Source organism: Carcharodon carcharias, chromosome 9 (genome assembly GCF_017639515.1).
Source record: "Carcharodon carcharias isolate sCarCar2 chromosome 9, sCarCar2.pri, whole genome shotgun sequence".
Lineage (NCBI taxonomy): Eukaryota > Metazoa > Chordata > Chondrichthyes > Lamniformes > Lamnidae > Carcharodon > Carcharodon carcharias.
In genome coordinates this window covers 143,170,937-143,197,469 of record NC_054475.1, presented here as the reverse complement: position 1 = coordinate 143,197,469, position 26,533 = coordinate 143,170,937, and the positions used below count along the sequence as shown (strand labels likewise).

At 41.1% G+C, this 26,533-nt stretch overlaps 1 protein-coding gene across 1 annotated transcript; it reads right to left on the bottom strand.

Annotated features, from left to right (window-relative positions):
• Positions 1-2,888: 2,888 nt before the first annotated feature.
• On the bottom strand, positions 2,889-25,465 carry igbp1 (immunoglobulin (CD79A) binding protein 1). The gene is made up of 6 exons (XM_041196208.1): positions 25,154-25,465; positions 20,188-20,496; positions 19,862-20,057; positions 9,015-9,085; positions 6,643-6,755; positions 2,889-3,800 (listed from the first exon to the last, which is right to left on the bottom strand). The coding sequence occupies exons 1-6, from the start codon at positions 25,393-25,395 to the stop codon at positions 3,661-3,663; spliced, it is 1,071 nt and encodes a 356-aa protein (XP_041052142.1). The 5' UTR covers positions 25,396-25,465; the 3' UTR covers positions 2,889-3,660.
• Positions 25,466-26,533: the final 1,068 nt, after the last annotated feature.

The following is a 26,533-nucleotide window of genomic DNA, read 5'->3' as shown; positions in this document are numbered from 1 at the left end:
GCTGCAACTATTCTATGATTCTATGTGATGTATGGATCGAAGAAAAATAAGTGGCAAATAAACTTCAAGTATAGGTAAGCATGAGATAATATATTTGGTAGGAGGAATGGGACCACATATTCCTTATAAGTATCTTAACGGCTAGAGGAACAAGGCAAACTGGAGGTACCAACTGAAGTCGAACTATTGTTCCTTGGTTTTGCCTTGTGTCCCTCTGAAAATTGGAACTACATGGCTACAGGGGCATTCTTCCAGTCTGTGAGAACAGTTTCTGACTCTAATCTTATCCATGTATCTGTATTTCCAGAAATCTATACTCCTCTATCCTATTTATTTTTTATCTTCCAGGAATGTGGCCTCCTTAGTAGTCCTACCAAAATAACCACCTCACACTTCAATGAATTGTATTCATCTACTCTGAAAGCCTGTGTATGTCTATCTGTATTTTAGTGTAGTCTTTCATATTAGCCATATTCTTTAATTTAGTATGATCCATAAATTACAGCACCAATCCTCAAATTCATGAGCCCAAATCATTTTTGCACATAACAAATGACAAAGATTCCTGTATCTCCACAGAATATTTCCCAATTTCAGCCAAAGTTCTCTGAACACCTTTTGTTTTGTATCCAGCTTTCAGTTCATTCCATTAGTTAGCACCTGACTCCGTAAGTCAGTGCCTGACTCCATAAGCTTTGTCCCAAGTTACTCATGTGGAACTTCATCAAAGGCTTTCTGAAAATTCATGTATACCACATCCACTGCATTTCCCTTGTCTATACTTTTTGTTACTTTAGAAAGAGTAGGAACCATGCTGACTTTGTAAAATTATATTCACCAATTCTACATATTTTGTTTTATTTAAATTTTCCAGGATTTTTCCTACTGTCTCTAACTATAGTTGTCTGGCTTTTTGAAGATATAAATTGTATTTATTACCTACCACTCCTTTGGCACTATTTGTCTTTCTTTTGAATTTTCATCAAGGGATGATAGTGTCTCTGCTTTTTCCTCCCTAGTTTCTTTGAGCTTGCACAAGTGCAATCCACCTAGATCCAAAACTTTCACCTTAAGTTTGGCTACCACCTTTTTTCTTATATTAACTGTTGTAATATCCCACTTGATTTCTACTATCGTTTCAATTTGTTCTTTGTTACCTCTTCAGGGTAAACTGAGGGAAAGTACCTACCCAGGCCACTGCAATTTCAGTATCTTTTTCTTGCGCATTGTGTATACCTGGAATACTTCACTGTTTTAAACAATTTTTTTTGGTAATTTCACGTTGTACTTGTTTCCCTATTTTTTTTTAACCTCCATGTACTTTGAATTGTCATTTCTTATCCTCCCCTCTATGGTGGCTAATCGTTATTGCATACCCATGTCTCTGTGCAACTGTATGTATCCCTGCCAATCTCTTTTTGTTACCTAATGTGTCTTTGTACAATCTATCACCATTACCCTTTCTTGATCTGCCTCCCACTTAAGCCCTGTATCCCTTTGAAATCTGTGTCCCTGATCCTTCTTCCATTAAATCTGTGCCTGTGTGCTCATTGCGATCTTTGTTGCATTGTAATTGCTTTGCTTGCTATTTTTCTATCTTTTAGTAGAACCGGGAGGAAAGGCAGGGCAACAGAGTGAAAAGGTTTGGGGACAGCATTTATTTTTTTTTTATATACATAGCACCAGGAAAGGCTGCTGACAGCATAAGGATGCTTTAGGAAAGCTGGGTTACAGTGAGAAGAAAGAATAAGGAAGGAGGGTCAGGAGGAGTAGCAGTGTTAAAGACGACAGGGAAGACAAAAGAAAGGGTTCATGAACAAGGCTGATAAGGAAAAAAGGGTGAGGCAGGTAGCTAGTTCATCATGGAAGTGGTGGTGAGGCAGGGTGTGAAGAGAATAGAGGGGATAATGGAAACAGGATCGGGGGGGGGGGGCTGGCATTAAACAATCTATTATAAAAAGCAGAAAGAAAGTCAATCATTGAGCTGGGGTTACAGACAGAAATGCTGTGAATAACCTAAACAGTTTGCAACCAACTACAATTACCAGGACTTGCATTGTTGGAATAATAGCTTTGAGAGACATGATAAATTAACTAAACACGACAACTATGTTCCAGATTATGACTACAAGTAATACTACAGGAGATCATGTATCACAAAATTTCATGTAGATTCTTTGAGTAGCTTACATAACTGGAGGAAGGTAGCATGAACTTGAAAGTACCGATGAACTGGACCGTAACAGAGTTGGACTTTTAAGCAAAAATCCTCCACAATCTTTTGTGATTCCCTTAGTTGCTGCAGTAATGCCAATTTATACATATCTTCACCATAACTGAAAGGTTAACATTCCAGATCAGTAGCAGAATGTTCAAGCACTTCTATTTCCTTCCAAGTCTTTACTCTTTCACCCTAAATATCTCTGTGGAGCTCCTTAAATATTCAGTTCATACAACAAGTTACCTAGAGGTTAAACTCAGGCCTCCATCTCTTCAATGCATCTGTGCTCCAGAAAAGGAGACCAAAACTGCAATCAGAGCCCCAACCATTTCACTAAATGCTAACAGAAAATGCTGAAAATATACAGGGTGGTGAAAAACATTGATTGTTTCAAATGACATCCTTCATCAGAAATTAGTTCTGATGAAGATCTATAACCAGAAACTTTAACCCGTCTTTCTTTTCCAGGTGCTGATTGATCTTGCTTCTCATTTCCAACATTTGTTTTTATTTATGATGCCAGCATTTCTTTTTAACTTCTCTATTAGAATGGCAAAGGTGAACAGTTAATGATTTAATAAATTAACCTCTCAGCAGGGCAGGCTTTTGTTTCTGCTGGGGGTAAAGTTAGCATGAAAACTGTTGATTAATAAGAGACTAAAGAGACTGAATGTTTTATTTTTATTTTGCAACTTATGGTTTACAACATGGGAATTTTTTTTTACTAAGTCATTTCCAAGGACTATGAAAGAGCATTAAAACATTTTCTACAGATACTAAATTGAATACAGACAGGTTACATGAATTCAGGTGACAAAAACTAGTTAATTTAAGGGATTAAATACAGCTCCAGAATTCACCTGTTGCAGTTTTAGTTTGTTAACCACTACTAAAGAAAGTTGGCAAAGGAATCAGAACTCCTGATTTGGAGAATGGGAATCAAAACACAGGAGTTATAAATTTAAATTTGGCAGATGTTGCTTAATATTACATTCAGAAATTTTACTGTAATTATATATAATTGCAACTCAGAAGAACTCCGCTAAGGCAATTACTTTTGTAGATTACTCAATAGGTGGCAACTACACATTGATGCCACGAACATCTTTTCTCACTCCCAAAGCGATTCCTCCATTTATTATCTTACCATACACTGAGAAAATGCAAGTTTTAAATGGCATACACCAACAAGTGCCTCACTTTGCTTTCAGCTAAGCATCACAATACTGTCACTGAAAATATTTTTTTTAAAAGATACCAGCAATAATGCAATTGCTGACAACTCAGAAACCAATGAAATTCTCACAGCCAGAGAGAGGGGGATATACTCTGCATGGTTGACAAATCCATCTCAGTTTGGTGCAGGATCCGACTCTCAGTGCACTTTCAAAGGCTCCAAAGTGAGCAGTGATATTTGAAGTGCAACTCAAGTAGAAAGGCTAGCCCATATTCTGCCTGTTGCCATATCCACGTCTACGTGTGTCCTTCCAGTCATCCTTATCACGTGCGATTTTCAAGGCCTGTTCATCGTCAGCCTCATTATCATTCTCTGTTTCTTGATCTTGATTTTCCTCATCACCTAGAATGAGAAAGCTTCCAAGATCAATTTAAAGTCTAACAATTGAATCGTTCCACCATGCCAACAACATTGTAGGTAAATGAACTATATGTTTAGGTTCTGAGATGTATAGATTTTCAAAGTTCAAAATTTCATTCCTGATCTGGACTGAGGTACCTAATCCAAGCCAGTTTGACTCTCAATGATAAGAGATCATGATCTAGAAGTTGGGAGAGAATTGCAAGGGCTTAGCAGAATCTAGGAATTGGAGGGCAGAAGTCTGACGAGGGAGATCCTGATGTCCAACAGAACTCAGTGGAAGCATTTGGAGTGTTTCTGGAATCTGGCAGTGCTGGAAACAGCAGGGCTCAACACACTTGAGGGACAGGGGTCCCAAGGAATGCATCTGAACTATTGTTGACCCCTTTCAAACTACCAGGCTCCATTCCCTGAATGATAGGTATCACAATCATTACTTTCCCCATCATTGGTTGTTAGTTGTTCCCCATCTTTAGATTCTTGCTCTAAAGCACAATTTCCTCCTTGTTAAAAAAAAAGTGATGCAAAACCGTGGGCTGGGTGTGCTCAATTTCCTAATGTACACACCTGGCATATGGTAGAAACTCACTATCATTGAGATAGCTTACTTATTCAGTCTTTAATAGACATAATTTTACATAAACAAACACCCATAAAACATTTAATGTTCACTGGTTATGTAGTTTCTAAGTTTTTACATTAAAAAATCATTAAACATTAAAAATGACTTGGAGATTTTTAACTGAATATATGTAAAAGCAAAAGCAATCATAGGAACTTACAGAATCACAGAAACCTATAACACAGGAGGCCATTTGGCCTGGTGAGCCTGCTCTGACTCTTTGAATGAATAACCTGTTGATTAGGCGGACACCAAAGACACTAAAAAAAGTCTATGGATATATTTAATATTATTGTGTAATATGTAATTTTTAAATTTTGCTTTATAGATTTCAGCTGAGATTTTCAAAAATGGCAGATGAAATTTATTTTGTCAGAAAGTATTTTGAGCAACTTAAGGGAACACAGTGGCTAGACTGCAGTCACAATAATTAGTTTCCATAGGGAAAACTCCATTGAAATTTGGACTCTTGAATTTATCGTAGGAAAAAATTGAAACAAATAATGTTATGAAGCTAGAAATTTTCATTTGCACAGGTATAAGATTTTTAACATAGATTTGAGCTGTTGAGAAAGTGATAAAATGAATGGTTTTTGAAAAAAAAGTTATTTTATTTGCACCTTTTCATCACTCATGACAATCAGTTCTGATTTATCACAGGACAAAAGTACAGCGACATTTTATCATTTGAAATATAATACTTTTTTCCTGCAAAACTGTATACTTGTATTCCTTTAAGCCTATAAAGTCTATCTGCCGATTTCTACAGAGGACAAATAAGCTGCAACAGACATTCTGTTGAGTTATTTTGTGTTCGTGAAAAATTCGCTTATTTTGTACCTTTTAAAGACTTGATGGTATTTGGTAAATTTGACAGATAGGAATAAGGAGTAGGGTTTCCACTTTGGGCACAGAATGTGACCAAAATTGCATTAGTTTTGAAAGATGTTCCCCCACTTTTCCCAAAGGCAGGATTTTTCGGATGGTGGGGTTTCTTGCCCCACTACCCAAGAAGAGTCAGTAGGGAATTCAACACCTCTAATCATGATAGCCCCACAGCCATTTAATGCTCCGAGGAGCTTTAATTGGCTGGAGATGGAACTTTCGTCCCTCACTCAGGCACAAGTCCTGCCTTAGAGAGCTGCTGGCCGATCTGAATGGCCAGCAGCTCTGTAGTCCCAGTGACCAGGACTGGGGGTACAAGCAGTCCCCAGATCCTGAGGCCCGGAGTCCAGGGCCAGGTAAGTGTGGCAGGCCTGACAGGTAGGAGGGAGGTGAGTCTTGACTGGGTGAGGAGAGGGGGATGAGGGTTTTGATAGAGAGACTGGGGTAGAGGGACCACCTGTGGGGGAAGGTTGGCTTAACAGGGATAGGGTGGGGAAAGGGCCCCTTGAGGGAGGCACCATCCCCCACCACTTTCCCACCCTAGGCCCAGGCAGGTGACCTATCAGGCTTCTCTCTGCCCTCGAACTCTTCCAGCCTGCCTCAAAATTGAGGCCAAGCAGAAAGTGGCCCTCCAGTGGCCAATAATTGGTCACTTAAGGGCCTCAATTTGGGTGAGGGCAGGCAGACTGCCCTAGATCTCACCCACCACACAAAACTGCACACAGGTCAGGGCGGGTGGAAATTTGAGAGAAGAACTTTGTGGTAAGGTCACTCGAGAAATTTTACCTCCAAATCCGCCGGCGGGACACTGTAAAATTCTGCCCCAGGTTTCTGCTCAAACTAATCAGCAAGAGAGAGAGAAGTCGATTGTGAAATGCAAGACTGTTATAGATGCAGGCCACAGCACTTCTTGGTTAATATATTTATTCCACAATTGTGATCCAGTGAAAACATCCTTAATTGAGAATTTTAACAATAACATTTGAATGTTAACCTGCAGTAACATTTTGAGGCCAGTTTTCCCAATTCAAATTTGATTTTGCTTTGTTCTTAGTGATGAATAAAGGAGAAAATTCCCCTTGAATCCTTCACAATGAAGACCCTCATACACTGTTAATAACTCCAGTATTTTAACAGGGAAATTATATAGAACAATTGCTCAGTTTTGAACATTTATAATTCTACAATCTTTTATTGATTATCCATGATTGGCCTAAAGCTCAATATTTAACAGTTTAGCAAATATGTTAGACCAAAAATTATGGATCTATAAAAAGCAATGGATAGGATGAATCAATATGGAGGCACTATTCCTACCTGGATGGCTTCTTGGAATTCCCTGATCAGGCAGAACACCCTGTTTCTTATGTTGCTCATACCAATCATCAACAGTCATAGTAGGAAGGCTTGGGTAACCAGCACCAAACACCCTAGAAACAGGACAGGAAATTTATGAATAGCACAATTGTAAAAGTATGTTGTCTATTCTGCTGCAACTGGAATTGCAAATAAGTACATGCCATTTTAAGTGCATTTTTTGCAGTAAAAAACCTTGTTCATACTAATATGCTGCACCATACTATATCTGAGCATTACTCAAAATATGAAAAACAAACACGAAGAATTAATTGATACCATGTGATTTACAAAGTAGCCAGTATACACAGTCCCATCATTCATGATGTTTTTGATCAGGACAACACGCTTATGAAGACGACGACATCGTCAAACTTTCAGAATGTTCTTGATTTGCAAATGACACTAGTTTTGCATTTCAATTTTAGTCAAACTTAAAACGTCTCCATCTAAACATTATAAATTCTGCATGGCCAAGTTAAAGACTCAGTATGGAATAATAGTGAGTTGGTGGGCTGTAGCAGGTTTTAGCATAGAATATGCAACTCTGGATGTAGACCATTAGCATTAAGCTAAAGCATATTTTTAGAATTACATTACTTAGCATATTACATGTCAAAGAAACAGTTTTCAGTCAGAATCAACTACTAAGAAGACTGGAAGCATTTAAAGATTTGGAGGGGTTAGACAGATCAGTCTTCAATTGCCATTACCATGGACCCTGTACAAGCTGTAGCAACTATTGGTGTGATTGTTAGGTTGGTTTACATTCCTGAATTCTGTACAAATGACAGAATATAAAATTAAAGGACAGAAAAAAATTACACAAGAATAAACAATGCTGAAGCTTTGTTATTTTATTTGGCACAGATGTTTTGGATACAAAATGCTAGCGTGCAGCTACAACAACTCATATTCCCAGCTTAAATTCTGACAGCTCCTTAAACAGTTCCAATTTCACACCATTTTTTCTAGCCATGATCTTGCAAAACTGATGGCTTGGTTAAATCTCCTCTTTAGTGCCTATAGACTGTAGTCTCCAGCGTGTGTTGAGCAAGCATCAATTCCAATGTGCTTTGTGTCTTTAGCTGGAGCTTGGAACCATAAAGTTTACTGCACATAAAGCAGACCATTTGGTCCTTTGTGTCCATGCTGGCTTTTTACTATAACAATCTCAAACTAATCCCACTCCGGAGTTATCTCCTCACAGCCCTTAGCTTATGCTGCTTCAGACATTTATCTAATTTTCCCTTAAAAGATGCAATGGTCTCTGCCTCAACCAATCCTCTGGTAAAGTATCTCAAGCTCCATCAATCCCTTGCATAAAGGTGGTGCTAACCTTTATCTCTTCACTCAGTTTATGATGTCTTGCCACTGACTGCTAAAACTGGAGGAAGAGGTCTTTCCTAATTCGCACTATCAAGACATTTTATAATTTAAAAAAAAAATCTGTATTAAATCATTCTTTAGCTACCTCTGGTCCAAAAGAAATAGTCTCAGTATCTCAAGTCTCTCTTTATAGTTTCCCATTCTGGCATCATCCTATTAAACATGCCCTGCGTGCTTCCAATGGCTTTAATGCCCTTTTTAAAATGGAGTACCGAAATTGTGGCTTAACCAATGTTTTGGATAAATTTAAGATTATGTCTTTTCAGTTGGATACCCTTGTACCCTATACCCCATTTAAAAATTAATCCAAAAAGCTGGAGGCCTATTTTATTTAGCTGCATTTGCACTTTCAAGGAACTAAGCATTTGAATCCTACTGTCTCTGTACATCCACACATTTCAGTGTCTATTGATTACATATTGCCTCACACTTGTATCCACATTAAATTATACCCACCATCTGTCTGCTAACCTGAATACATGTGTGATGTATTTTACAGTTCTCGCCACAGTTTGCAAAAGTCTTAATTTTGAGATTACATAATCAAGAGATGGGTTTCCTTTGGGTCTGATAATGTGTTTTAGCTTTGATAAGACTCTTTTAAACTGTTCACTTGACTTGGCCTGGACACATATAGAAAATACAAAATTCAGAGCATGTATGTGAATGTCAAGTGAGAACAGGACTGAGTTTGATTCTGATGTCTTCCTTCCAAACAAACCTGGTAATCAGCTGATAATTGATAGTGAAGAATGGCTACTTTGCTGAGGTACAGGAAGGACATTAGAGTTGTGGTATCATGCCACACACTATTGCTTCTGGAAAAAAAAGTCAAGGGGAAAATCGAAACTGAGAAAAGAGCTGATCACCAAACAGTAAGACTTTCAATTACAGGATTTATTATAGACACAGGATTTTCAATATCACTCTTGTTTTGTACTTACTTGGCTTGGACTGCATCTTGAGTAAGGATAAAAGGTTGCATTGGAGGTCTTTGTGGTCGAGTAGCCTGGGGCTGAAAGGGGTGGAAAAAGGACCATCATACTAGTTTTATCTAGATTGAATTTTCAGTAAATATCACAAAGTAAATCTCAAATTCAAAGTAATTTCAAATACTCAAGTTCACTTCGATACTAATTTATAACATTAAAATAAGAAATTGCGTGTGTTAAAAATTCAAATCTCCAAAATTTTGCAATTAGTGTTAATGCCTAGTTTACATTTTATTAAAGAAAGCTCAGGGATGTATCCAAAAATGTTTCAACTCTGCAATTAATCTATTTTCTACTATTTTAAAAAATACACTGTCAGATTCAAAAGGCTGGGTATACAGGAACATAACAAGGAGCAAGAGTAGGCCATTCCACCTTTTGAGTCTACTCTGCCATTCAGAAGATCAGGGCTAATCTGATTGTGGTCTCAACACCACTTTCCTGCCCGTCCCCATAATCCTTGACTTGCTGGATCATCAAAAATGTGTTCAACTCAGCCTTGAATATATTCAGTGACCCAACCCCCACCACTCTCTGTTATAGAGGATTCCAAAGATTAATGACCAACTGAGAGAAAAAAAGCCTTCTCAATTCAGTCTTAAACAGGAGACCCTTTATTCTGAAACTGTGTCCCCAATTTTTAGATTGCTCACGACGGGAAACATCCAATCAGCATCTACCCTGTCAAGGCCTCTCAGAATCTTAGTGTTTCGATAAGGTGTCCTCTTATTCTTCTAAACTCCAATGAACATAGGCCCAGCCTGCTCAATCTTCCTCATAAGACAACCCCTTCAACCCAGGAATCAACCTTACCTGAACTGCCTCCAATGCAACTAAATCCCTTTTTAAACAAGGAGACCAAAACTGCACACCGTCTCACTAAAGCCCTATACAGTGTAGCAAGGCTTCCCTACTTTTATACTCCATCCCCCTTGCAATAAAGACCAACATTTGCTTTCCTAATTTCTTGCTGTACCTCCATGTTAAACTTTTTCGATTAAAAAATGAAGACCCTGAGATCCATCTGTACTGCAGCATTCTGAAGTCTTTCTCCATTGAAATAATATTCTGCTTTTCTATTGTTCCTACCAAAGTGGACAACCTCACATTTTCCCACATTAAATCCCATCTGCCAATTTTTTGTGCACTCAATTAACCTATCCTTATGCCTTTGCAGATTCAAAGTCCTCTGCACAACTTGCTTTCCCACCCATCTCTGTATTGTCGGTAAATTTGGCTACAATGCACTCTGTCCCTTCATACAAGTCACTAATACAGATTGTAAATAGTTGAGGCCCCAATACTGATCCCTGCAGCCCACTTGTTAGTTTGCCAACCTGAAAGTGACCCACTTATCCTGACTCTTGTTTCTGGTTTGTTAGTTAATTCTCTATCCATGCTAATATATGACCCCAATACCATGAGCTCTTATCTTTTCCAGCAATTAAAATTTTTTTTTTTTTTTAAATCTTTCATGGAATGTGAGCGCCATTGGCAAGGCCAGCATTTATTGCTCATTCATAATTTCCCTTGAGAACGTGGGTGTAAGCCACCTTCTTGAACTGCTGCAGTCCATCTAGTTTAGGTACACTCAGAGCATTATTAGGAAAGGAGTGCTAGGATTTTGACACAGCAAAAACAAAGGAATGGTGGTATAGTTCCAAGCCGTATGGCTCGGAGGGGAACTTGCAGGTGGTGGCGCTTCCATGTGTCTGCTTTCCTTGATCTTCTAGGTGGCAGAGGTTACAGGTTTGGAAGATGCTGTTGAAGGAGCCTTGATAAGTTGCTGCAGTGCATCTTGTAGATGGTACACATTGGTGCCATTGTGCGTTGGTGGTGCAGGGAGCAAAAGTTTAAGGTGGTGAATGGAGTACTGATCGAATGGGCTGCTTTGTCCTGATTTGTGCCAAGCTTCTTGAGCATTGTTGAAGCTGCACATATCCAGGCAGGTGCATAGTATTCCATCATACTCCTACTTTTGTCTTGTAGATGGTGGATAGGCTTGGAGGAGTCAGGAAGTGAGTTACTCACTGCAGAATTTCCAGCACTTGACCAGTTCTTATAGCTAATGCAGTTACATTTCTGGTCAATGGTAACCCCAGGGTGTAGCTGGTGGGAGATTCAATGATGGCAATGCCATTGAATATCAAGAGGAGAGGATTACATTCTCTCTTGGTCAGAGATGGTTATTGTCTAGATTACCAGATTTTCAGAAGTTAAAACTGGGACACATTGAAAAGCCTTGGGAAGGCGGGCCCCCAGATGATTGACACATTGGGCAACCAATGGCAGCAGTAGGAGGGAGGGGCAGTTGAAGATAGAAGGTCATGTGATGACATCTCCCAGAACATGCCTGGAAGATAAACTGTATCTAGACTGTAAATAACTGCTGGAACACTATGGTGACAATTGACGTTTTCCCAGTCCAGGCCAGAGTTCTCTAAGGTCCCCTTCAAATCTCCGCCCACAAGTCACATTTCAACCAAGACAAAGAACCAGGCTCCTCTCAAGATTTAAACCCAAAACCTCAATCCTGAATTAATTCAAATCCTCTCTTTATTCATCAATACATTCTCCTGTTAAAACTATCCCTTCTTTCTGAGCCAACAGTTGGCTTCGACTTTTAACCACATTCCTAACACAAAAGCATAAACTTTGACAGAGACAAGCATAAGTGGTGGTGGTGGTGGTGGTGGGGGGCGGGGGGGGGGGGGGGGGGCGGGGGGGTGGTTGGGTGGAACACAGTGGATGAATGACCAAACTGTGCAGAATTACACTCCAGACTGCTGCTTACAACTTTCCCTTTATTAAATAGGATCATTTTAAAAGGAGGTTTCAAACTTCGGATGCTAGGTGGTGTTGCTGAGTAGCTTTGGTGTTTCATACAAATTAGAATTATAGACCATAATTATGTAAACTACAACTCAGTTATTACCAGGGCCACATTTAGAATGAAATGAACCCACCTCTATTTTTTCTGTTGGATATTTGACTATAGTTTCCCTAATTGCCTTCGAGGTGGTGGTGGTGAGCTGCCTTCTTGAACTGTTACAGTCCATTTGGTGTAGGTACACCCACAGTGCTATTTGGGAGGGAGTTCCAGGGTTCTGATGCAAAATCCTGTGAATCACGCTACTCCAAACTGGCTTTCTTGTTGGGTAAGTGCTTCTTCAATGGAAAGGTGGTGGGGCTACCTTTACAAGTGTGACCTTCCAGTTGATGGACACCACTGTCAATCTACAGTCATCACCTAGCTGATTCCCAAGATGGAACATGATGGGTGGGTTAAAGGGTTGGGGCTTCAGCAGAGCTGAAAACGTGGACATATCAGCAATCTGGAGAAAACTGTAGGGACACCGGGACGCTTAGGGAAAAACCTGGACTGTCACAGACAAACTGGGACATCTGATCACCCTGCCATTGAATGGTACTTGTGTGGCACAAATGTAACTTGCCACTTATCAGCCCAAGCCTGAATATTATTCAGGTCCTACTGCACACGGACACGAACTGATTTAGTGTTTGAACGTACATACATACGAATCAGGAGCAGAGTGGGCCATTCAACTGCTTGAGTCTGCTCCACCGTTCAATAAGATCATAGTTGAAGAGAGGTGAAGTCATAAGTGAAACTGAACACTGTGCAATCATCAGCAAATTTCCCCACTTCTGATCTTATGACAGAGGAAAGATCAATGATGAAGGAGCTGAAGGTGATTGGGTCGAATTCCCGGGGCTGAGATAATTGGCCTCCAGCAACCACAACATTTGTATTAGGTATAACTCCAATTGGTACAGACATTTTCCCTGATTCCCAATTACTTTAATTTTGCTACGGCTCCTTGACGCCACACTCTGTCAAATGCTGCCTTTATGTCAAGGGCAGTCATTCTCACCTCGAGTTCAGCTCCCTTGTCCATGTCTACACCAAGGCTGAAATGAGGTCAGGAGCTGAGTGGGCCTGGCAGAATCCAAACCGAGTATCGGTGAGCAGTTTATTGCTCTGCAATGCTGCTTGATTGCACTGTTGCTGACCTCTTCCATCACTTTACTGATGACCGAGATGGGTTGGTAATTGGTCAGATTGAATCTGTCATGCTTTCTGTGGACAGGGCATACCTGGCAATTTTCTACATTGTTGACTAGAGTCTTCAGTTGTACTGGAATAGCTTGGTTAGGGGCATGGGTTAGTTCGGATCACAAATCCTCAGTACTACTGCTGGCATGCTGTCAGGGCCTATAGCCTTTGCTGTATCCAGTGCCTTCAGCCATTTTTTGATATCATGTTGAATGAACTGTATTGGCTGATGATTGACATCTGTGATGCTGGGGACCTCAGGAGGATGCCAAGGTGGACCAACCACTTGGCATTTCTGGTTGAAGATGGTTGCAAATGCTTCAGCTTTGTCTTTTGTACCGACATGTTGGGCTCCCCCATCACTGAGGCTTGGAATATTTGAGGTTAGTTGTTTAATTATCCATCATCATTCATAATTGGATGTGGCAGGACTTCAGAGCTGTGATCTGATCTGTTGGTTGTGGAATTGCTTAGCTCTGTCTATTGCATACTGCTTACATTGTTTGGCATGCAAGTATTCCTGTGTTGTTAGCTTTACCAGGATGGCACCTCATTTTTAGGTATGCCTGGTGCTGCTCCTGGCATGCTCTCCTCATTGAACCAGGGTTGATCCCCTGGCTTGATGGTAATGGTGGAGTGAGGAATTTGCCAGGCCTTGAAGTTACAGATTATGGTAGAGTAAAATTCTGCTGCTGATGGCCCACAGCCCCTCATGGATGCCCAGTTTTGAGCTGCTAGATCTGTTCTGAATCTATTCCATTTAGCATGGACACATAATGGACGGAATTCTTTTTTCAGACCTTTCAGTCTTTGGCCACAAGTGTGAAGACGGATCTTCGCCTCCACAAGGACTGTGGTGGTCAATCCTACCAATACTGCCATGGATAGATGCATCTGCGACAGGCAGACTGGCAAGGACGAGGTCAAATTGTTTTTTCTCTCTTATTGGTTCCCTCACCACCTGTCGCAGGTTCAGTTTGTCAGGTGTGTCCTTCAGGACTCAGCCAGCTCAGTCCATAGTGGACCATCTTAGTGATGGATATTGAAGACCTTCACCCAGAGTACATTGTGTGCCCATGCCATGCTCAGTGCTTCTCCCACGTGGTGTTCAACATGGAGGATTACTAAACCATCAGCTGAGGAAAGGCAGACAGTTGTAATCAGCTGGATTCCTTGTCCATGTTTGACCTGATGCCACAAGGCTTCATGAGCCTAGAGTCAATGTTGAGGACTCCCAGGGCAACTCCCTCCTGATCATATACCACTGTGCCACCACCTCTGCTGGGTCTGTCCTGACACTGGGGCAGGACATACCCAGGGATGGTGATGGAGGTGTCTGGGACATTAACTGTAAGATATATTTCGGTCAGTTTGACTACGTCAAATTGTTGCTTGACTCACTCTCCCAAACTTGGCACCACCCCCCAGATGTTAGTATGGAGGGCTTTGCAGGGTTGGTCGGGCAGCGCAACATTGTCTTTTCTGGTCAATGCTGTCCCGTTCTATTCCATTTTTTACTTTACTAGGGATAAGAGTGACCGAAGACAAAAACATCTGAAAATTAGTGGCCAAAAGCTAAAAGGTCTGAAAAAAGAATTATATAAATATAGCATTTTATGGTGTGTAGTGAATGCAAATGCTTCTAGGCCACTTCACACAGGTGGAATTATTAGACTTCAAGTAGGTAGAAACATAAGTTTTCCCTTAGTTTACCATCTATCATCTTCAAGACTGTGGACCAATGCATTTGTATCAAATCACCAAAGTGATCTCAGCTTTTCAGCATTCAATGCAGTTAGTATATACCTCATCCTGAGCCCCATGCACTAACAAGAGAACATGACCTTGCGAAGCAAAGCACTACTGCAGTGTTTTACAAGCTATTTTTCCATGTGACTCCATTTTAACTCACCACCACCTTCTCAAGGGCAATTAGGGATGGGCAACAAGTGCTGACCTTGTCAGCGATGTCCCCATCTCATGAATATATAAAATGCTTGAAAATTAACATGATTCCCAGGTGCCAGCAAAAACAAAACAGTAATATTTAGTATACAATATTAAAGTTTGTGTATTATAGATCAACGTATAATAATACATCATGAATATGAAAATGTGTTTTTAAGTACATTGTAAAAACGTTATTTTATATACTCATGTAGGTTTCAGCCAAGCTCTCCAGACTACTTTGTGACAGAAGATTCTCTCCTCCACCCCTACACTCACTCAGTGGCCCCTTTTGCCAACCTCCTCCCGCCAACTCACTCACTCATCTGCCTGTCCTTTCCAACAGTCTTACAGCAACACCAAGATGCTCTGGGGCCCCACAAGCCCCATGGCCAGGCCGACGTGACTGAAATATAATTAGCAGAGACTTCAGCTTCGCTGCACCATCCTGGGTAGCTAGTTGTACTGTGTCAAAGCATGTCAATGAATATGTCCATTTTATCCTATTTTGCAAGGGCTCTCATTTGGTTTTGATGCAATGAAGAACTCAAACAAAATTATACCAAATTGAATTAGCAGCAGGGGCAAGTTGTCAAATTAATATTACTAATTAATAATTAATACTAATTCATCTGAGCAAGGTTGTTCTGAGTATATTTCCTAAAAGTACTTTGGTTAATGAATAACAATTTTCACATAACTGCACGTTTGATTTTCAATATTCTCATGTTGTAGCATTTAAGAAAGATTCTTTCGTCAAGAGTTTTCTCTTTTTTGGAATGGAAAAATATTGTAACATCCTGCATTTTAAAGTTTATTACAGCATAACATCTCATTGAATAAAGAAAAATGTTAGTGTCTTACAGCTTTTCTAATGTAGCGAAAAATTCTAACTATTTAACACTCACGTTTGCAAAGCCCAAACATCTACTGATAGATGATTCCATGATTGGGCAGCACTTGCTGAACAATCCTGAATGTGCTAACAGCTACACTAACAACCAATTTAAAGTAGCCAGTCGAGGTCGTAATGTGGCTCATTTTTGCTTGCTAAAAGCAACATACATTCATACGCAGGGGCCAATTCTCTGCAAACAAAAAGAATACGTTCGAGCCTTGCATCTTTCTTGAATTACTCGGGAACTTGGGGAGCCTATCGTTCCCTCCTGCTTTCGCCACCTCAGCCAATCAATCAGCACCCTTTTCTCCTGTAGTACAAATTGTTGTGACTGTTTGAAATTTGGCATTCTTGCATTTGTTCTGATGAGCGCAAGATGAAAATCTTCAACAACAAGCCTCTCTTTTCGACTATCAATATCATACACATTTATTGCTATTTATGCCATCAATTCATCCATGTTGTTACGAAAGCTGCATGCATTCAGATAAAGAGCTTTAATTCTGTATTATCACACTCTCACCCTATTTGCTCATGCACTCGTCTATACTCTGTCCCTTTCTGTCTCACTGTAGTTATCATCACCCTTACTGCTATCCAGCACTATTCTCTTGTCCTTTCTTGTTAACTTTCTAAATCTCTCATGTGAATCCTCCACCCCACTTTATTTAGTTTGAAGCCATAGTTTATCGATTCACCAGGACACTGGTCCCAACCATGTTCAAGTGAAGTCTGTCCCAATGGAACAGCTTCCTCTTTCCCCAGTCCATTTCTCCCATGCCAATCTTTAAGCTTGGCATTCAACTCTCTTATCTTATTTACCCTATGCCAAATTGCTTGTGGCTCAGGTAGTAATCCAGAGATTATTTTTGTGGTCCTGCTTTTTAATTAAGCCCCTAGTTACTCATATAACCTTAGAAAAAAACTCTCATAGTCCTATCTATGCTATTGATACCCACGTGGACCACGACAACTGGATCCTTCCCCTCCCGTTCCAAGTCCCTCTCCAGCCCTAAGATGTCCTTAACCCTGGCACCAGGCATGCAACACAGCCTTTCGGACTCCCTTTCGGCTGCAGAGAACAGGGTACTGAAATGTCACTTTACAGAGCTTGCTTTCAAATACTTATTCTTGCATCAATAAAAAGAATGGGCCTTTTAGCAGTGGAAAGTTACATGTCAGCACTCAAATAGCACTTCTTGGTGAAAGCTTTTTTGAAAAAGCGTAAAAATAGCAGTTCGGATTGGGTGGTCAACATTATAATGAATTATGTTTTCTAAAAGACGACAAAATTATGAAAATTAAAAAAATTAGTGATCATTTTAAGGCTTTACCCTGGAGAGAATATGGACGAAATCCGTTCCAAATCTACCATTCTTTTCACAGAAGTGAAAATTTATAGAGATGTCAAGCTCCAGTCTGTGCCAGACAAAAAGCAATAAAATAAAAATGTAAGTACTGGTACTCACAGGTCCAAGTGATGGGATTCTGTGGTTAATTTTCATGAGCAGGGCAGTGGCTCTCAATTAATGCTTGGTTATTAAAGTAAACCTATCTTCCTGTTTAAATTTCTGCTGTGGTACAGGAAGCAAATCATGCGGCTAATAAGTTACTTTGATTTGTGTACAGTGAAATACAAATCAAATCCTTAAATACTTACAGCAGGATTTTCTGGCCCCACCAGCAACAGGCATTGTGATGGGCAGGACAGGAGATATTCCAATTTTTCCTGTTTGCCTGTAATGATGCCCGCTGCTGGGGAACCAGAAAATCCCAGCCTTAGTATCTGTTTTCAAAGTTAACAATTTGTCCTGCAGACAATATTAGGATCCACAGGAGTAGTATTGGGGGGCCCATATTATCATCTGACGTGTTTAACACATAGACCATAATGCTTATAAACTTAAAAAACATTTAAATGGAAGGATAAGTTGATAAAACTAAAAGAAAGAGATGAAGGATCTCAGGTTTTATAAGGAGGGTGATGGAATACAAAGCTAAGAAATAATGCAATACCTTTTTAAATCATTGCTAAGACCATAGGTATAGAGTATTGAGGTCTGTTTGGATGGCCTACTTTAAAAAGGATGCCAAGGTATTGAGAGAGTGCAATAGAGATACACCATGATGCCAGGGTCAGGAGGCTTTAGTTGGGAGGAAAAGTCAGAAAAAAAACAACACATTTCTGAATGGGTTTGGAAGAAAAGCTATTTTCACTGGTTGGTGAGTCAGTAACTTGAGGGCATAAACTTAAGGGCATTACCAAGAATTAATGGAGAAGTTAAGGCATATTTTGTATAGAAAAAAGTGTTGTTAGGACTTGGAGAAGCAGAATACATGATAGCTTTCAAAGAGGAATTAGATAAATACTTTAAAAATAAAACATTTAAAAGATTATGGGCAAAAAGCAGGGGATAGCTCTTTCAGATGCTATGATGTTGGCATGATTGGCTGCATGGTTTCCTCTTATGCTGAAAAATCTTTTCATTAAAATACACCTGAATATACTCAAATTGCTTCCAAAACCAGCTGCAGATTTGTGACCATTGGTATGTCACCCTACACAAATGTAGTTGAAAATGCTCACTTCAGACAAGATTTATTGGAAGTTGCAATCTATAAACATTTTGCTGGGGTCTTTCACAGTTTAGGTAGACATAGTATATAAAACTTTTTACATCTGTCATTATGTTTTACCGAAACTGTGTGACATTTGTGACAGTGCCCCAGCACATGGGCAGCCATGAGCCCACTACACTAATTCCCCAATCTCCCTTTGCTATCGTAACACTGAGTAGGTGCCACATTATGGGGTGGTTATCCCTAGCCAATTTTGCATTCCCCCTGGCAGCAAGTGAGTGATGCTCATGGAATCCTAGGAGAAGACTACTTGCCTTTTGTAGCTGCAAGTGATGTATGAGAAGACCACCTGGGAAGGGAGGGAGGAAAGAAAGAAAGAAAAAGAATTTGATGCTAAGCCATAGATGGAGTGCTACTGGATGTGAAGTAGTCTGGGTTTGGTTGAGAAAGAAAATAGTTGAGGTTTTGTAACCACCATTGCAAAAGAACAAGCAAGTTTATAACCAGCCCAACAGCCAAATTGGAGGCCTTGATGTCCATGAGTTGTAGTTATTGACAAGATACAATGTTGAGCTCCAGGTTCACTTCTTTTTAATGGCAGCTATTGGGAGACCATGAAAAACACCAAAGTCACAACAGCTTGATCTTAAAATCTGATATTTTGGGAAATAGCAATCAGTAGGAAAATCTAGGTCATAAAGTTTCACAGTGGACAAGGCTATTCATATAATTCTTTATCAATGAGCAGCATTTGGTAGAAGGTGAAAGGGGAGAAAAGTCTTTTCTTGTGACTCAAACAAGAGATTTGTGAAATATGTTGAGAGAATTGCTACTTTTATCTATTTATATATCACCTTTAACTCAGTAAACATTCCAAGGCACTTCACAGGAGGGTTATCAAGCAAAATCTGACACTGAGCCAGATAAAAAGATATTAGGGAAAGGTCAAAGAAGTTTTAAGGAGCATCCAAAAGGAGAGGTGCACGTAGAAGGTTAGGGCCCAGGCAGCTGAAAATACAGTTGCCAATGGTGGTGTGACGGAAATGGGGGATGCTCAAGGGGGCAAAATCAGAGGAAAGCAGAAATCTTGCAGGGTTGTTGGGACTGGAGGAAGCTACAGATATAGGGAGGAATGAGATCATGGTGGTAACAATTAAAATTTTAAATTTGAAGAGGCCCAAGTTTGCTCAATGAAATTATTTTAAACCATTTTTTTTTCTATTCCCTAAATTTTCCTACACATGAATCCCTTGTCACGAAACGCACAAAATGCAGCGATTAACATAAACCACATACCCGTTTTGTTCCCTCCATTCTTTTTAAAATTTGAATTTCTTGCTCTATACTCTCAATCTCTTCTAGACTTGTGCTTATCCATCGCTGCAAATTCAATAGATAAAATTTTCTTGTCTGCTCATCGTCTGCCTTTCCGCTGCAGATAATGGATTTAATCTCCTTTAATTGGGCTTCAGTTTCTTTCTTCATATTATACCTGGTTGGAATGAATTAAAAAACAATAAAAACCTTTCAAAGCATTGCTACACAATTTGACTTAAGGTTACAGTTACTCATTTATTCCAAAGTTGTTCTGAAGAGCATAAACAGATGTGTGAAATTGGTACCTTTCAATTTTAGCCTGTCTTTTAGTTGCCATGGAGAGTAAGCTGGACTGACTGCAGACACCAGGACTATTCGGGACGCTTGCCTCATTATGCTCTTCTTTATTCTCCACTTTCTGAGGGATTTCAAATGTCATAACATTATAATCTTTGCAACGCTTTAAGAAGTCCATGTAATAAACTTGGGCCTTCTGAACATGCTCCAGTCGCTTAGCAGAATTCCCTAGCTTCATTGTGAGAGCTCCCAGTAATACAGGCAACAACAGATACTTAACGTCTGCGGTGGCTATTTCTTCCAGCTCTTCATTTCGACTGTAATACAACAAAAGCAAATCAAAAAAAAAATTCAAAAGTATTATGCAAAAACTCTCAATTTTGATATTGAGTCTATACTACAAAGCAGTTGAACTGCTTGTTGCAAAGTAGTTTTCCACTTACTGGCCTGAATGTCTCTCCTGCAAGTATCAGAGAAGGCACAACTTTGCATCAAATCTTTAAAGCATCAGAGGTGTTGCGTCAGTACTGCATAGACCATCTTAGAGGATTCATTGCTTACAGGACCTGCTGTCATGCAGTTCAATCAAAGCATTACACTAAAGTAATTTTGCAATATGAAAATAACCCATGCCATAGCTAATTTTGATGTTGATGCTGGGTGACTGAAATTATAAAGTACTTCGATTCACCATATATTTGCTGACTCTTAACATCCTCTGAAATTGCCTCAAAAGCTACCTAGTAGTAAACAACTGTTACAAGAAAATTAGAAAGAGCTATTGGCAACAAACCAGACATCATATCAGCATAGGACTATAGCAATTTCTGACCAGTCAATTTTGCAAAGTCCTCCTTACCAAAGTCTGGGATTGATGCACAAGTTGGGAGTTGCTGTACCACAAAGTAACCTGACATAGTTAGACTCAAAGTATTATACCTAACAGCCAACAGCCCTGGGCATGTTTTGTTCCACTGACAAAACAGACCCACCAGACGTGGGCGCATCATGATATATAGCCCTGGAAGATCCAAATATTCACAATGGGCCATATAAGGTCGCATGGATTCAGGCCTGACAGTGTTAAGTTCTAATATAAAATCAAAATATCGCAGATGCTAGAAATCTGAAACAAAAACAGAAAATGCTGGAAAAGTTCAGGTGGTCTAGCAGCACCTGTGGAGAGAGAAACAGAGTTAATGTTTCAAGTCCGTTTGATCCTTTTTCAGAGCTCTGAAGTTCTAACAATCACCATCCTGGATAAGTAATCTGCACATCACTTAGAGGAAGGTCTGAGGGAAGCAAGGACTTAGAATGTCAGAACGAAGTCTGGGGTGGGGGTGGGGATGCACTTTAAGGTCCATTAGTAAAAGTGGCTCGACACTTGACTAAGCAACCCAAATCCTGAATGAACAGTGAGACTGACTATGCATCAGCTGCAGGCAAAAACAATGTGAGAACGAAATCTACTTGACCTCATTCTCACTAAACTTCCAGTAACAGGTACATCAATCTGTAATAGTATAGGTAGAAGTGGCGACCATGTAATTTTTGTGAAGTCAAAGTCACTTTTGAAAGGTCATAGACCAAAAACATTAACTCTGTTTCTCTCTCCATAGATGCTGTCCAACCTGTTGAGCGTTTCCAGCAATTTGTTTTCATTTCACTTTTCCACCATCCCTCCTCATATACTGAAGCTGGGACAAGTGAACCAAATTAAGGGCAGATCAGCAGCACAAATTGAAAGCCTATGAGGCACTGAGAGTTTATATAACCCGACAATCTATAATCTCATGTCTGACACATTCTTCAAAACTCGATCATCTACAAGTCATGAAACCAACCTTGGTTCAATGTAGAGTGCAGATGATCAGAAGTGGGGATAGTCTTGAACTTCAAAAGGGCATAGACATGTTGGTGGATTGGGCTGACAAGTGACAGATGAAGTTCAATGCAGAGAAGTGTGAGGTGATTCATCTTGGCAGGAAAGATATGGTGAGGCAGAATAAAATAAAGGGAGAGCCTCTAAACCTCTAAAGGAGGTACAGGAAATGTGGGACCTCGGTGTATACATACATAGGTTATTGAAGGTGGCAGGATACATTGACAGCAGTTAATAAAGCATATAGTATCTTAGGCTTTATTAATAGAGGCATCGAGTACAAGAGTAAGGAGGTCATGTTGAACTTGTATAAGACACAAGTTAGGCCTCATCTGGAGTACTGCATCCAGTTCTGGGCACCATACTTGAGGATGGGTATGAAGGCATTGGAGAGTACAGAAGAGATTCACAAGAATGATTCCGGGATGGAGAACTGTAGCTATGAGAATAGATTGGAGATGCTGGGACTGTTTTCTGTGGCAAGAAAGAGGGCCGGGAGGAGACTTGATAGAGGTATTTAAGATCCTGAGGGATATGGACAGGGTAACTAGTGAGAAAAAAATAAAAACAAAAAAACTGCGGATGCTGGAAATCCAAAACAAAAACAGAATTACCTGGAAAAACTCAGCAGGTCTGGCAGCATCGGCGGAGAAGAAAAGAGTTGACGTTTCGAGTCCTCATGACCCTTCGACAGAACTTGAGTTCGAGTCCGAGAAAGAGTTGAAATATAAGCTGGTTTAAGGTGTGTGTGTGGGGGGCGGAGAGAGAGGGAGAGAGAGAGGTGGAGTGGGGGTGTGGTTGTAGGGACAAACAAGCAGTGATAGAAGCAGATCATCAAAATATGTCAACAACAATAGCACAAAAGAACACATAGGTGTTAAAGTTAAAGTTGGTGATATTATCTAAACGAATGTGCTAATTAAGAATGGATGGTAGGGCACTCAAGGTATAGCTCTAGTGGGGGTGGGGAGAGCATAAAAGATGTAAAAAAAATTTTTTTTTTTTATATATATAATGGAAATAGGTGGGAAAAGGAAAATCTATATAATTTATTGGAAAAAAAAGAAAAGGAAGGGGGAAACAGAAAGGGGGTGGGGATGGGGGAGGGGGCTCACGACCTGAAGTTGTTGAATTCAATATTCAGTCCGGATGGCTGTAAAGTGCCTAGTCGGAAGATGAGGTGTTGTTCCTCTAGTTTGCATTGGCCTTCATTGGAACAATGCAGCAAGCCAAGGACAGACATGTGGGCAAGAGAGCAGGGTGGAGTGTTAAAATGGCAAGCGACAGGGAGGTTTGGGTCATTCTTGCGGACAGACCGCAGGTGTTCTGCAAAGCGGTCGCCCAGTTTACGTTTGGTCTCTCCAATGTAGAGACCACCACATTGGGAGCAACGAATGCAGTAGACTAAGTTGGGGGAAATGCAAGTGAAATGCTGCTTCACTTGAAAGGAGTGTTTGCGTTCTTGGATGGTGAGGAGAGAGGAAGTGAAGGGGCAGGTGTTGCATCTTTTGCGTGGGCATGGGGTGGTGCCATAGGAGGGGGTTGAGGAGTAGGGGGTGATGGAGGAGTGGACCAGGGTGTCCCGGAGGGAGCGATCCCTACGGAATGCTGATAGGGGGATGAAGGGAAGATGTGTTTGGTGGTGGCATCATGCTGGAGTTGGCGGAAATGGTGGAGGATGATCCTTTGAATGCGGAGGCCGGTGGGGTGATAAGTGAGGACAAGGGGGACCCTATCATGTTTCTGGGAGGGAGGAGAAGGCGTGAGGGCGGATGCGCGGGAGATGGGCCGGACACTAGTGAGAAACTGTTCCCACTCAAGAAAACATCAATAACTAGAGGGCACAGATTAAAATAGTTGGCAAAAGGAGTAAATGTGAGGAAAAGATTTTTCACCCAGAGGGTGGTTGGAGTCTGGAACAAACTTCCTGAAAGGGTGTTGGAGGCAGGTTCGATTGAGGTAACCAAAAGGGAATTGGATTGCTACCTGAAAAAGAAAGTGTGTGCAAGTTTACAGGGATAAGGCAGAGGAATGGGACCAAGTGGAACGCTCTTTCAGAGAACCATTGCAGACTCGATGGGCCAAATGGCTTCCTTTTGCAGTGTAAAGATACTGTGACTTAGCTGCATTCAGAACTCCTCTGATGACAAAGCAGCCCATGTCAACTTGCAAAATAAAAACAGAATTACCTGGAAAAACTCAGCAGGTCTGGCAGCATCAGCGGAGAAGAAAAGAGTTGACGTTTCGAGTCCTCATGACCCTTCAACAGAACTGAGTGAATCTTAGGAAAGGGGTGAAATATAAGCTGGTTTAAGGTGGGGGTGGGGGGGGTGGTGTGGTTGTAGGGACAAGCAAGCAGTGATAGGAACAGATAATCAAAAGAAGTCACAGACAAAAGAACACAGGTGTTGAAGGTAGTGATATTATCTAAACGAATGTGCTAATTAAGAATGGATAATTTATATAGATTTTTCTTTTCCCACCTATTTCCATTATTTTTAAATCTTGTATGACCTGCTAGCCTTTCCACCCCACCCCCACTAGAGCTGTACCTTGAGTGCCCTACCATCCATTCTCTACCCCCGCCCCCCACCCCACCTTAAACCAGCTTATATTTCACCCTTTTCCTAAGATTCACTCAGTTCTGTTGAAGGGTCATGAGGACTCGAAACGTCAACTCTTTTCTTCTCCGCCGATGCTGCCAGACCTGCTGAGTTTTTCCAGGTAATTCTGTTTTTGTTTTGGATTTCCAGCATCCGCAGTTTTTTGTTTTTATCTCATGCCAACTTGCAGCAGGGCCTGACTAGCGATCGTGCTCAGGCTGACAAGTGGCAGGGAATCATCATCGCCTTTTCAAATGGGAAGAAAGTAGACCTTCCAGCGCCGCAACAATGACCAGACAACAGGCTAGTGGGCTATCACGACCGGGGAATTGCTGCCTATTGCGGCCAATGTATAAAGGAGGAAACGGGAGGGAGAAATGCGCAACATCAAAACATTTAACAGGGAGGGTGATATTTATTGTAATTAAACATTTCCTGAATAGCCCAATTTCCCATATTGCAGGTTCCTTATCATCAGCCCCTGGTTACCTGAAGAGGTCCAGTTGGTTCACCATTCGGGTGGCCTGCTCCAACAGCTCCACCCCTCGCCGCACTTTGCGCTGGAAAGTGTCCGAGTTGGACGGCTCGTTGCTGCTCTCCGCCTCCTCGTGCAGTTTCCAACCGCTCTCGAAGATGTCGGAGAGCTTGCGGAACTCGGCGGGCTCTGCCTGAGAGCACGTCGCCTCCGCCTCTACCTCCTTCTCCGACTCTGTCATCCCCACAGCCGCCATCACTACAAAGTGGAAACCCTCCACTCCCGCTGCGTCAGCCCGCACTGGGAGGATGGGAGTGACTGCCACAGCGCTATCCTGGCGGCGGGAGGACCGACTTTTCACTGTCCAGCATGCCCCACCAAGCACATACGCACCCTGAGCAGCAGCAGCGTCGCCCTGGCGGTGGGAAGACCACAATCTCCGTGTCCAACGGCATCCACCACCACAACCCCTACTTTGAGAGGCAATAGCGTCACCCTGGCGGTCGGAGGACCGCATTTTCTGTCCAAAGGCATCTCCATCGCACTTTGAGCAGTTGCAATGCCATCTGGCGGTAGGAGGACCGAGTTCTCAGAATCCTAAAGGCACCCACCTCCCCTTGAGCAGCCCCAGCGCCATCCGGAGGCGCTTTCAAAAAGCTCTGGGTGGGTGGTTGAGTGTTGACAAATGACACAAAACTGAAGTGATATTTCCTCGGCCGCTGAGTGACTTTCAAAACAGAGGTGTAGACAGCAAATTTGAAATAATCTTCCGAAAAAGAGTTATATTGGATTCGAAACGTTAACTGTTTCTCTCTCCACAGATGCTCCCAGACCTGCTGAGTTTTTCCAGCACTTTGTGTTTTTTATTTCAGATCTCCCGCATCCGTAGGACTTGACTTGTATTGAAATAATGAATTTTTCCTCCTAAATGCTGGAAATACTGTTGCAGCATTTCTGAGGGAAACGGTGGGAAACAGCTGACACCAATGCTTCACCAGAAAAAATAATTTTAAATTAAGAGATAAAAAACAAAAAACTGCAGATGCTGGAAATCCAAAACAAAAACAGAAACAGAAATACCTGGAAAAACTCAGCAGGTTTGGCAGCATCAGCGGAGAAGAGCACAGCTGGCTGCTTGTCCCAACAACTCCCTGCTTACACCCACCCCCCTTAAACCAGCTTATATTTCACCCCTTTCCTATTTTTACTTAGTTCTGTTGTAGGGTCATGAGGACTCGAAACGTCAACTGTGCTCTTCTCCACTGATGTTGCCAGACCTGCTGAGTTTTTCCAGGTATTTCTGTTCCTGTTTTTATTTTAAATTAAGAACTGTTGTAGAATCACAGAATTGTTGCAGTGCAGGAGGAAGGCTATTTGGTCCATTGTGTCTGCAT

Bases quoted from the DNA above. Each gene is read 5' to 3' on its own strand.
- igbp1 (XM_041196208.1), bottom strand. From the start codon at position 25,395: ATGGCGGCTGTGGGGATGACAGAGTCGGAGAAGGAGGTAGAGGCGGAG. The intron at 9,086-19,861 runs GTATGTGGTTTA...CACCCCTTTCAG, and splicing joins GAATGGAGGGAACAAAACGG to CCCCAGGCTACTCGACCACA. The intron at 3,801-6,642 runs GTAGGAATAGTG...TTCTCATTCTAG, and splicing joins AATTCCAAGAAGCCATCCAG to GTGATGAGGAAAATCAAGAT.